The 13,588-nt window shown below is 39.7% G+C and overlaps 1 protein-coding gene across 1 annotated transcript in view; it reads left to right on the forward strand.

Moving 5' to 3' along the window:
• The window catches only part of CA10 (carbonic anhydrase 10), a 187,071-nt gene that overhangs the window by 73,350 nt on the left and 100,133 nt on the right, over positions 1-13,588 (forward strand). Inside the window, exon 4 of the mRNA XM_027654531.1 lies at positions 933-1,075. Coding sequence (XP_027510332.1) covers positions 933-1,075 — 143 coding nt within the window. The remainder of the gene's footprint in view (positions 1-932; positions 1,076-13,588) is intronic.

Genomic DNA, 13,588 nt, shown 5'->3' on the forward strand with positions numbered 1-13,588 from the left:
TTTGCACCTGTGAAATTTTCACCTGCTACACAAAATTACAGAACAGTTCTGATAAAGTCAAAGTTGCCTCATGTGCCTTAGACGGGGGCAAAGTGTTCAGACACAATCTAGATGTGTCCTTTGTATGTCTTGTAGTTGCTCTTCACTCATTTAGTCAGAAATTTTTTCAGCACCCAAAGAGAAGTTCAGGTTGATCTTGTCTATAAATTGCAGATTAGATGCAGTGTGACCTTCAGCCTGCAGTTGCCTGATAAGAATTAATATGTAGTTACAGCACTTTTTTTTCCAATTAGGGGTGCAAAAAGTAACTCAGCTTGTCCACAGTCAGGGCCCCTCCATGTTCCAAGCCATTGCACATCCATAGAAAGAATTATTCTTCCTCACTGCCTTTCCAGCCAGATTTTCTTTACATCAAAACTTTGTCTAAAGAAAGGTTTGGGTGAACAGAAATTGGTAGAATGTGTCTGGAGAGCAGTTCTGTTCTCTGGGATCACCGTGTGGGAGTTTCAGTTACAACATTTCTGTGGTTTGTAATGATTTTTTCCAAACGTGAAGGCTTTTAAAAAAGCTGAGTAGAATGGGACAGTTTCAGTCCAAGGACATGTTGAATATATGCAAAGTTAGCATAAGGACTAGTGAGTCACATTCCTATTGCTCAGTAAATATTCTGTAATAGCAAAGGAGCTATTTGTTATTGAACCTGGGATTACTTCAAAAGAGAGAAAAAAAAAAAAGCCCAGCCTTCTTTCTCAGTACAAAACTATATGAAACATGTTTTAGCCTTTGTGTATGAAGTTCTGAATTTCAAGTGCTAGATGAGTTTGCCTGTTTGCAGTTTAACCTCTGTTTGATTACCTGCCCACCTGCCCTGCATGTGTTGCTCCAGTCTTTCCAAACTTTCCTTAAACTTGCACTCTTCTTCTATTTTGCAGTGCCCTCCTTTTGGGGTTTGGTGAACTCAGCTTGGAATCTTTGCTCTGTTGGGAAAAGACAGTCACCTGTCAATATTGAAACCAGCCATATGATTTTCGATCCCTTCTTAACTCCACTTCGCCTAAACACAGGGGGAAGAAAGGTAGGTGTTCATGTTCTGGTACACAAAATAAAGGAAGTTAGTAGGCTTGAAAAACATCTGCTATATTTTATATTTCTAAAGCATTTACTTTCATCTGTCAGCTTTGAGGCAGAATAACAATGTAGTGCGTTTTAAGGACACTCCTCAAATAACTAAATTATCAATTCTGTTTATCCAACTGAAGGGTTGATACTTCAATTCTAAAATTATTTTATAAATAAAACACCTCGAACCTGTCAGCAGTCTTGGAAACACTCATTAGTTTCTAATGCTTTTGCCTTGCTTCCCTTATGTGGGGGTGCTTAAAAGGGTATTTTAAAGTTTTTATTGCTTATTCCGTGCAGGCAGTTGTCTCTTATTCAATCTGTAGCACAGAACAATGCAGATGAAAAGGCTCTGTAACTTACAATATCAGAGCAAGCAGAGACTCTAACAAAAGGTTATTTGAAAATGATTTATCTTCCTTCGCTTGTTGTCATGACAAATGAGATATCTGCTGGAAACAGCAGAGATTTTAGGAATTTGCTCTGTACATCACATGGAGGTTCTGGTGGTACATGTGCAAATACATCAGAATTGATGTAAAGCTTCATCACAGAAATGATGAAAAGGTGCTGTTGTTATTACTGAAGGACAGTAATGCTTCCAACTATGGCCCAGATTCCAGGGTAATATATACATTTTGCTTTTTAAACAGAAAAGTGTTGAGGTTTTTCATTTTGATACCAAAAAAAAAAATAGAGGAGTTTTATTGAGATTGCTGTTTGTGTAAAGGGTTAAATATTTCCCATTATTTATAAGTTACAGAATGACAAAATGAGAAAGTCAAGAAGGTGGAAGTTGTCAGTGAGTCGAGCCCAGGAGGTTCAGAATATTCAATGTCCTTAGCAGTTCTAAGAATTCAGCTGGGTTTTTGTACCAGCTCAGAGTGAAGCAAATGCCTGATTATTGATAACATTTCAGAGGCACTGACAAGCTGGGAGATGCTACATCATTAATGGGGTGTTCTTACCATGCTCACAAATATTATCCTGCAGTGATGCCCTCCTACCATGTCACGAGAACAGGATTTGTGCTGGTTGTGGTTTGTTTCAGAGAGGTTTCTAAAACGTTTGAATCAAAATTTTCCTTTGAGAAAAAGATTGCAATTTTGATGCCTTGCTAAAAATTCTTTGCTCGTAGTTAAGGCTTCAGTGAGGGTTTGCTTTGGCAGGTAGTGTGTTTGTGTTCACTTCTTGGGGAATGTTTTTTGTATGTTAAAAATAGAGGTGTGTTTCAGATGGGCTGAAGCATTTCAGTTTTCAGCGCTCTGAACCAATTGCTACAGCAGCCAAGGAATTTCTTAGACAAGACTTAACTGTGATTATGCTGAACATGAAAGGATTTTATGGAACTGATCCTAAGAAAAATGGTGAATAAATAAAAAAGGGATTTGATGTGGTTTCAAATCGGAGTTATAATAAGCTAGCTTACATGCAAAGTGAACAAGAGAGACAGCTAGATGCACACAGTCAAAATTATAAACCTCTTTTGGAAAGGGTGCTGGGAGGAGAGTCAAGCTGTAAGAGAGCACTAGATTGAAGGAAATGTTCAGTGCAGTTTTCTTGGAAGAGTAACTTCAAATTTTTAACAGATTTTTTTTTTTATTAAGTTAGAAATAAGCTTTATCTGAGTTTGAAAAATATTTACTTAATTTTGAAAACAACATTTCCACTTTTCGTGCTTCACTTTTGAAATTAACTTAAGAAGGAACAGAAGTTGTTCACCCACAGGAACAGAATCCAAAACCAGTCTGGAGAAATTCAAATAATACCTGAGTGATATGATCACAGACTTAATAATTCCTCTTTCATTCCCTACCACTCATTTCCCTTGGGCTTTGTTTTTGGGCAGTGGAGAGCATTGCTTAAGTTCTGTAAACCAGTTACCTGTTTAATTCTCACTTTCCACCTTGGCAGACCAAAACTGTTCCAAGCCATTCCATTAAAGAATTTCTGCCTAAAGTTTCCACCTTAAGCACATAACTTTCTAGCCTGTTCCTTTGGACAGTTTATTTTATTTCAGTGTTAGTAATGGAAGCCTTTTAGTAAACCAAATTGAGACTTTCCTACAATTTTTTAGACCACTTGGAAATATAGTAATGTTTTTCTTTTTCCTAAAGAAAAGGAAGGATCTGACAGGAGAATATGAAGAACAGCATCACTGTTTTCCTGCCCCACAGCCTACAAGGGGAGAAAAACACTCTCTGTGGCCTGTAACACATCAGGTGTCTTAAGAGTTACTTCTGGTCTGAGGCTTAGAAGAAAATTATCCCCATTCCATTCAGGAGCAAAAGGGATGGCAATGCAATTTGCCAAATGTTTATACCACTTTGATCCAATTTTTAGCAGTAAAGTTTCAGTGAGCAATAATATATTGCTTTACATGCTGTCCAACAACTGCAGGGCGGTATCAGGTCACACGACTTGCAATTCAAGCACCATCAGTTGTTATTCTGAATTGTACTGTGTTATTTTGTATGTGTGATTCTCCATTTCCTGAGAAAGTGGCTCTTCAGGTCCTGAAGGCTGAGCATCATTGATAGAGATAATTGGATTTCAAGATCCAGAATCTCAGCACAAGATACTTAATGAGTTTACATGCAGATAAATTCCCCAGAAGAAATGCTGCTTTTGAGGGAACTCCACAGGTTTCAGTTCTCTCTCAGGCCCAGCTTTGTCTCTTGATTATCCATTTTAGTGAATTTAGCATGCAGCCCCTTTCAGATATACAGCCCTTTTTTAATAAACAATGCAAACCCTTATTAATTTGCAAATCACACTCCTTCACTCTGTCACAGACAATGACATCATTTGACTTCCTCTGCCTTTTTGCTTTGGATTCACACGAGCACCAAAGCAATCAGCGACAGCACAGCAGAATAACTTCCAGTGGAGTCTGGTGACATTTAGGCAGAAAGCACTGTGGGTTTCGGTCTCCAGAGATTTCCAGCCTGTCATGGATGATTGTGGTGGATGAACAAACCCCCTCCCTTCCCTCTGCTGGGATTCCTTCCTCCGTTCACCAGTGCAAGAGCTCTGCCTTTAGTCCCCCAAAATTTGGCCCCTGCCTTACTGTAGCCCATCTGCCTTTGATCTCCTGGTTTTCTGTGGACTTAATTTCAAAGCCTTATTTCCATGATTGTTTAAAACTAAACTACAGTTCCTGGCCTTAATTTTTTTTTTCTCCTATAAACCTGTTAAGCAACAGCTTTTGCTTTTGACACTGAGTGCATCCCTGCCAATTAATTAAACCTTGTCACATCAGGGACGCTGTCTTACTAATCATTTTAGGTCACACTCAAGGACTTGAATTGTGGCCTAAAGCAGGTAAAACTCTGTTTAAAAATCACTTTATTTTTAAGACAAGGAAGGACATTGTACCTGATGTTGACCTCTGGGGAAATAAAGAAATCGATGTCTGCTGGCCAAGGACTGTTACAGACGTTCTATAGCTCAGTGTGCATAAATGGAAGCTACTCAGCAAGATCCATACATCTGCCTGCTCACATGGAACATTAATGAATGCAATCACGTATTATTTAAATTAATATCTTTATAAATAATTGGTTCGTTCTATGCATCACAAGATAACGGCGACATTTAGCAGCTTCTAAACTAAAACAGGATAGGAGAAAAGAGATTTATGAATTGAAATCAGTTAAATGGTTTCTCTGCCAGCTAGCTCTGATTCCATGCTGTTCAATCAATTCAGAGTATTACTAGCATTTTTCTCAAGAGTGCAATATATGACAACTGCCAAGCTTTGCTTTGGTGATTACTAAAAGGACAGATACTGGTGTGAACCATATTTCAGCACTGCAGGAATATAAAAAATGAATTGTTAGAAATGGTCCAGGAGGAATGGATAGCAATAAGACATCAATGTCATCTGTAAACTTACTTGTGATAAATTTTTAGAGGGCTTAATAATATGATTTTTGATTTAGAGTGGCTTTAGAAAGTCAAAAGTCTGATGCAAACATCAAAAACTTTAATGAATAAAAAATGAAATGCATTGCTGCTTAAGTAATTGTTTCTAATGCTTCTGCAGTATTTCATGTTCTCAGATGTGTTAGTAAGTGAACATGAAATGAAAGCAGCAGGTAAGCTAACTTGTTTATTCACCCTCATCATTGACTTCAGAACAGGAAAACAATGTTAAGTACTATTTCAGTAGTACTTGCAATCTTTGCTGTTAGTAGACTATATACAGGGAAAAACATATGTTCAGGGTCTAGATTTACTCTGTGTTGGGACTTCTCTTTCCTTATCACTTCAGTTGCCCTTGAGGCTGAATCAGTTTGGAACATGTGAGGACTCAGATGTGCATCTCAATGTGCTCTTAATTCCTGGTTGTGATAACAGAGCAACACTGAAATGAAGGAGCCCTGAATGGGCACAAGAATGTACTTCTACAGCTTTTTCGTAGCATAAAGGGTGTTTTGCTCCAGTGTAACTACTCTGCTTGACATTTAACTGTGTCTAGTGTCATAAAACAAGCTCACTTGTCTGTCATGGGAAGCTTCTTGGGAGATCCTGGGCTTGGCCAGAAGTGATTCAGCAGGGCCGACTCCACAGGCTCACTGTACCCTGGTTTGGAGCTCTCAATTTGGCAGCAGTACCTTTCAAATTATATGTTAGACCATCTCTCAGCTGCAGTTTTGTAGTAATTCAGAGCAGCCCATGGTGTCCTTGCAAAGGTGGATTTGCTGACCCTGGAATTGCCTTCAGTGGATGTCACCTGAACCACCAAGGGCTCTGCTGTGACAGACACTGGGCAGTCAGTCCATCAGAAGGAAGGGTAAAGACTCTGAGGGATCATTGAAGCTGTGATAACTGATACCAGCCAAAGGTCTTGTCCATTCTTTGTCCCTCTTCATGTTTATTTCAATAAGTTGCTTTCCAGTTTTCAGTTCCTAATGATGAGACTTCAAAAAAAAAAAAAAAGACTGGAGTAGCAGCTGGCCTCCAACTACTAAACAGCTGAGTTAGTATTGTTCTTAATGCCCTGGTTTTATCTTCTAATAGACACTGTGCATTGCTTTTATTTGGATTTATTTCATCCTGCACTTGGGTCTATTTATAAACCTAGGTATTTATTTCAAGCCTTGCAGAAGTAGAAGGCTACTTGTGTTTCCACGTGATTCTGTACTTGGGGCTGTACTCACTGATATGAAAAGACTGAAGATTTTTTTCCCCTCACACTGATCCTGCTGTTAAAGCAAAGGTGTGCGAGTCTCCTCACACCATGTGCTTTAAATTAAATATAATTTTGGATTTTCAAACTGTTAAAACACATTCATTCCCTGGTCTCAGGATGATTCATTCTTAGCTTTGTTGTTGTTGTTGTTACAAACATTAATAAATGTATAACATATTGAAACTTAGTAAGATACAGTAATATTTTATTGAAAGTGGGTATTTTTGGCATGGTATCAAAGAAATGTTGTTAACTGGGAGCCCGCTGTAATAAATGGGGATGTTCCATGCAATTTTGTACGCAAAAGCTGGATCATATAATCAAAATCAAGATATCTGGAGGAGGTGCAGGCAAGCATAACGTGGTTGTTCAGCTGCCACCAGTTCATCTGGTGGCAAAACACTTGCCATACCAACCAGAAATAATGAGGATCCACATCCCTCTCCTACTGGTAAATCCTGGCCCCAACATTTTACAAGTCTGGGTTTGCAGTTCAGTGGCAAAAGGCTGCAACTTCCATATATTGGAGACTTCTTTTCCTTTTCAGAAAGCAAATGTTGGTTCAGTTCTTTTCAGTCATCAGTCCTCTAGGAAGGTGACATCCAGAACTTTAAATAGCTCCATAGCTGTGTTAGCTGCCATCACCTGTGTTTGAAATTGCTCTGGAATTCTGTAACAGTGTGGATTAGGGCACTTGTGTGTGTGGAGAGAGACTTTATAATGTGTGTTGGGTGTCTGCTGCCCGTGTAGGCAGGAGATCACTTTGGCTGAAGGTCTGTTTGTGGCAGCAAGGTGCTGATCCAGCTTTCCCAACAGTTCTGCAGGCAGCAGGCACAGGGATTGCTGTTGGCAGCTCTGAAGGGTGAGCTCTCAGGGACTCAGTTCTTGACAAATTAAGGAAGCTGGGGAAAAGGTTTTCTTCCTTTTTTTTTTTTTTTTTTTTTTTTTTTTTAGTAACTCTCCCTTTCATCCATACTGGCTAAATCAAGAAATCACCAGATATTTGGTGGGGGTTTCTGCCTTCCTGGCAGCTGGAGCTGGTACTGTATAATAGGCACTTGTCAATTCTGCTGTGACATAAATGGAACTGCTGCCAGGGTGAGATACAAATTGCCCTGGCACTCAAATGTGCTGTTCAGAATTCTGAGTAGAACCTGGTGTTAGGGAGAAGTGCGAGTTCATTGTTTCTGCTCTCAGCACTGTTAATCCCCAATGGCTGAAAATTGAAGCAGGCCCAGTTTACTTATAGATAGAAGAATTAAACTACGTGTTTTAGGATTAGATTCTAGAAAGGAGCTTAAGGGAAAAAACTGAAAAACAGTCGTCAATGAACTGTATCTAATAATCAAAAACAAATCTGTGGATCAGCAGCTCCTCATCTAACTGGGATCTGGATGGTAGAGCAGTGGGGGCAGTTAAGCTGAGTGTCATCCAACAGGCTGAGGAAAACCATCAGCAGATGATTCTGGAGCAGAGAAGGAAAATGTGCATAAACTGGGGGTAAGAAACTGTTCTTAATGTAAGGGACATTGTATGCCACAGGGTGTTATAGACCTGGCAAGAAAATTGGGAAGATAAAATTATCCTTTGGCATGTACCCTGTTTTATTTGGGATGTGTTGTTCCTGTTCAGAAAGCCACAGGGAATGAGAGCTCATGGTAGTCCTGTTAGATGTGTGGTATCCTTGTGTCACTTAGGTAAGTGTTTGAATCAGTAACTCTTGTTTGTGTTATGTAACTTTGAACTGAATCCATTATAACTGAGCAGTTTTACCTCCAGCCTTTTCATCAAGTTATTGCTTCTGTCCCTGAGCAACAAACAGACCCAAATTATCAAGTTAGGTCTGATAATGGAAATTTTAGTCTTTAAGCTGAAAAGAGAGAATAAAGTTAAACTTCCCTACCAGAAATCACTGGAGAGGTTGTTTTGAATATAAAATGTGATTAAAATAAACATTTTCTCTTGTAAACTTGCATAGAAGAAGAGTGCATACTGCCCTCTTATTAACAATTCACCTGTCCCAGGGAAGCTGTTCAGCAGAAGAGAATGTTGCACAGAACACAGTAATATGGCCTGTTGCCACATGTACATTTGGGATATACATTATAGCTGTTGCCTAAAGATCAGGACCCAGAATGAGGAGGAAGGGAAAGGAGAAGAGTAGGCAAGTGCTAATAAAGACAATTTGTGTCTCTTTGCTTACTTGGGTGTTTATAAAGGAACGTTTAAAAGCTAAAAAGGAGTGGGTTTGCCCTTTACTCCTGTATCCTTTCTTCTGTACCCCAGCCAGCAGCTGGAGGCAGCATATCAACATCATCCTTTGCTGCTGATAGTATTAAATTCATACACTCACATTCTGCAGTGCTCCTTCCCTGCCACACAAAGAGTGCAAAGGAATTCATCACAGACATGACTTTAAATCACAGCACCTTCCAGGGCTATGCCAGTGGCAGCACAGCTGTGCTGAGGTGGCACTTGAAAGCTCCTTTGAAGATACCTTTTTGCCTTAATTAAGTATTTAGCCTTAACTAAGTTATTTCATCTACTCCTATTTCATGGAGGGCTACCCAAAGTAGTGTTCAAATGTGCTGAGCAAAGAAGCCTTTGGGGGGAAAAAAAGAAAAAAAAAAAAAGGTTAAAATGTGAATTATTTTGAATCATACAAATGTACTTTTGATGTTGTCACAGCCCTTGCAAATAAATGTATGTTTGGTTTTGTAAAGCAAATTATTTATGTGGTGGACTTTGATAGCTGCTTTTGAGTGACATAGGCTTTTGATGCAAATACACATTTGTGATCTTTTCTTTCAGTGTGTTACTGAAAGGGCCAGGCTGCCGTGGTTTCCATAGCCTGAAGATGGATTGGGATGTAAATCCCTGTTTGACACATATGGGGCTATGTACAATTAGATAGCACAGAAACACTGTTAAACAGGTCTCCTGGCTTGATGTTGCCTGGGGACACAGTGAATGCTCTGTGCTCAGAACCTCACTCCAAAGATGGATTTGGCATGGGCAGAAGCAGTGATGTTGGAGAGATGCTCAGATTCATCAGCCACCAACAGGAAATCCATGCCTCTAAATCTCAACTTTAGGCTTAAAACTTTGGCACTTTATCTTATCTGTTTGAAATCTTCCCAATGTGAGTGTTCTGCCCGTGACCAGATGGATGTTGCATCCAGGTTTTTTATAGTGCTTACACCACGCTCCTTTTATAGAGATATATTTACAGAAGAATATTCTTTGGAAGCACAGGGATGCATGCCAGTTTTATGTGGAATAGTCCTCTATTATCATGCAAAGTTTTGTGCCATCTGCTGACCCATTCTTTACAACCCAAATGTCCCAAGTCCTTGAAGTAGCCACATAATGGTCCTAAATTATTTTTGTATCTTGTTTGATTTTTTTTTTTTTTGAGAGGCCTCTTTGTGAGGAGTCTTCTGTTAACACCAAGTGTTCCATAGACAGAAGAAATAATGCAGCCTGGTTTTTTACAGAATCTCATGTTAGCTTCTTTACAGCCTCTGTCTCCCATTATCACTTCACTACTGCACAGAAAAGACATTAAAAGACAAAGGCAGAAAATGCTGTGGCTATTTCCAAGTTCTTTGCGTCAGCAAATGCACCTGCTGACTGCCCAGTTGACTGCTGCTAAAACAGCAGTCTGTAATACCTGAGTTTTACCTGCCTGGGCCTCAGTACAAGGTTGGTTTGGTCTTTTCTTCTACCCAATTTTCACTAAATACTTTTTGACAATGATTTCTTCTGTGTCAAAACTAGAATGAAACTGGCCAGGAGATACTGGAGTTAGTGTGGGGCAAGTAGGAAACTGTTCCCAAAGCAGTTTGTTACTGTTATAATGCAGCATCTTTTGTCAGAGGCACTTACTAAAAGCAGTGTGGGATTTAAATGACAAGCAGGGAATTTCACAGGTAGATGCACATTAAGGAAAGGAATTGCATATCCTACAGATTTCCTCTGTTAACATCACCACATCAGAGTTTGGCTGCTGTTTTCTCCAGCAGAAATGCATCATTTTCAATATTTTTCAGGGAATGCAGCACTGAGGATTTGTCATCATAAGCAAAATCAAGTTAATAAACTAATGAGAATGTAACATTGCCTGGATAAAAATCTTAACAAATATACCCAAGGAGTGTCTCACCCAAGGAGTTTCCTTCTAGAAAAACTTCCTTTGGAACATCCTGCAGCATTTGCAGGAAGCACATGGTGTGTTCTTTCCTTACAGTTGTGATAAATGTAAGTCAGGGAGCTAAAGCATCACAAAGCCTTCTGAGAACCACTGCAAACTGCAGTGCCAGGACACCTGTAAGGACTGAGCAAGGACACAGCTCAAATCCTCTCCCAGCTCTGTGTTAAGGCTCACGGGCCAGAGGGGCAGGAGAGAATCTGCTCAAAAGTACCAAAGCTCAGAGAACAATTGAGTTAAATTGTGAGAACAGGATTTCTCAGTTGGCACTGCACAGCTGGCCTGGAGCTCAGCCAGCCATGGTGGGCATCTCTGCATTTGTGTCAGTGGTTTGGGGGAAACCTCTGCCCAAAGAGCAGGATATTTGAATGGACTGGTATTTTTCCAAATGTCATGTTCTTTAAATGCTGTTTGAAGATGAAGGTTTGCTCAGTTCCCCTTAGAATATCACTGCAAATATCACCAAGATGTTTATATGTGTCCAGCTGCTTTATGACCTCCTGTTCCTCCTCTCCCAAAACACTGCAAGGAAAGAGGAGGAAGTTATTTAGCAGGAGGAAGTCTGAAACCATTTTCGTGATGAATGCTCACCTCTGCAAGTGAAGGCGTAATATCCTCATGAAAGGACCAATCCTTCATTCCAATGACTGTCATGTTGTCTGTGTGGCTGCCTGGACCACTAATGATTGCCCCTCATCCCCTACAAAAGAAGCAAAAAATATAAAATCAGAAACACAGCTCTGAATATACTTCTTCATCACAAACTCCAAAATGTTTGTTCATTGAAGGCTGTGCTAATGAAAACTTCCACAAGGCACTAGATAAGAACCCAGAAAGGATCACAAGTCAGGAAGTATTTCTCTTGCATGTCCATCATTCTTTGGGTAAAAACCTGTTTCAGTCCCAAATCTCTGATAATGCTGCTAATGATTAGGTATTCTCAATCCAGTATCTTTTCTCAGCAAGTCCTGGGCTATCTGATTATCTTATTTAAAAGGATTATGTATTATTTTGGCCAATGGAATTTGCTCATATCCTCTCCTCCACTTAGACTTGTCTTTTCCTGAAAGCCCTTGAGCTGTAAAACCACACATCATTTCAACATCTGAAATCCTTTGTCTGGTAATGTTGGTCCATTTTAGTGCCCAGTTGTGCCCTGCATAACTAATCATGAGGAAAGGGATGTGAACTGTGTACTGAAGAGATTCCTAAAAAGAAGAACTACTGGGAGGAGCGAAAAGCCAGCACTTAGTTTTCTTCCTGCCTCTGCCAGATACCATCTGTTATCTTTAGAAGGTCGGGGACTGTGCTTTCCCTGTGAGCAGCATGGAGGTGATGGCTGGAGAGAGGGAGCTGTGCTGTTGAAATGAGCAGCAGCCTTTAACTGAACACTCCACACAGAAATTAGGAACAATATTACAGCATCTGGTGTGTGTAATGGGAGAATAAACCAGCTGTGCTAGGTGAAATATTGAGTACGTCAAATTATTACAACAAACTTTATAAACATTACTGTTAGTCTGACTGCAATCATTTTTTTAATAGAAGGAGAAGACAGAGAGAGAAAGGAGCTCTGCACATCAAATGCTGTGAAAAAGAATGATACTACTGTAAAGAGCACGAGAACCAGCACCCAATTAGAGCAGACAGAAACTGGCTGCAAACAAGAAGGAAACTGGAGCAGCAATTCCAGAATGAGAAGGATAGTTCTCATCTCAAGATCTGCCATGGTAGCAAGAGTCCACAAAGCATTAAAGAGATATATTTTGCAATTTTTTGCAAAATGAAAGTTACATTTCATTGGCTTTTTATGGTATTTTGAGCCCAATCAATAAGCTTTACGACCTGCATCCTCTGTTGGCTCATTGAAGCTAACTGGGCTATCAGCTTTCTGTCTTGGTGCACTATAGATGGGCAATCACACTTTATTTAATGACTGAAATGGACATCTTTGGTGATACAGGATTCTTCAATGAGATATGTAATTGTTCCCAGCTTATGCAGCTTTTATTGAATTATTATTGAAAACATAATTTCATGCTTGGTTAAGTCATAAATTTAATTCATTTTACTGGCAAGATACAGTAACAAATATGACACTACCAGTATTGCTTGGAGGAAATGAGAGGAGGTTCTGTGTAGCCAACAAGTATAAATTAGCTGAGCACTCATTGATTAACTTTTCAGCATTTTCTGCTCGTGGATTTAAAAGTGCAGGAGAAACTTGTCCATGTCCAGTAGATGAGTTTTGACAGAAAGTTGGCACTTGGTTGTAAGGTATAGATTAAGTCTCGTGGGCACATTGCAATCCCAGTTAGTTGGATAAAATTGAATTGCACTGGTTCCGCTTTTTGGTGACTTCAGGACACAGATGAGTCATTGACTAGGCAAAGGTCTTGTGTCTGCTTTTATTAACCACATTAATTAATTAATTATTTCATTAACCACAACTGAAAGTTTAACATGTCAGCTGTGCATGCATCTGTGGGGCACTTTCACAAGTGCCTGCAAAAGGCAGGGGGAAAAGGTGAGAACTTCCCTTTGTTAAAATGAACTCAGTGAGACTTTTCTGAACACAGATTATGTGCAAGGTACACCCTCTTTTTCCTTTTCAGCCCAAAATCCATGAGAGACTGGGCCGGCTGAAGCCCTGGATTTCTTTAGGCAGGACTGACAGTGGTGCTGCTTGGAGCAGGAGGCTGGACTGGAAAGCTCCAGAAAGCTCTGTCAGCCAGCACGGCCTCGACTCTCTCTTTAATCCACACTTCTCTCCAGAAATGTTAACTGCTTAACTCTGCTTTAACACAGGCATCTGTGAACAGCCTGAGGAAATGCCTGCTTTTCTTGGTAAGGAAAACTCAGCTTTTAGATGCCTGCAGTTTAATGAAATTAATTTCCCCCTTATTTCTTGAATATAAAGCAATTCAGACTGTCTTTGACACCTCAGAGTAAACGCATTATAAATGAAAGGCAGCTGGACAAATTTTCAGTGAAGTTGATGAGGTGAAAGGGGTAAAGCATTCACTGGAAATATATTTTTTCATAATAGATTGGAATTTATG

Source organism: Corapipo altera, unplaced genomic scaffold, assembly GCF_003945725.1.
Source record: "Corapipo altera isolate COAL_440 unplaced genomic scaffold, ASM394572v1 343, whole genome shotgun sequence".
Lineage (NCBI taxonomy): Eukaryota > Metazoa > Chordata > Aves > Passeriformes > Pipridae > Corapipo > Corapipo altera.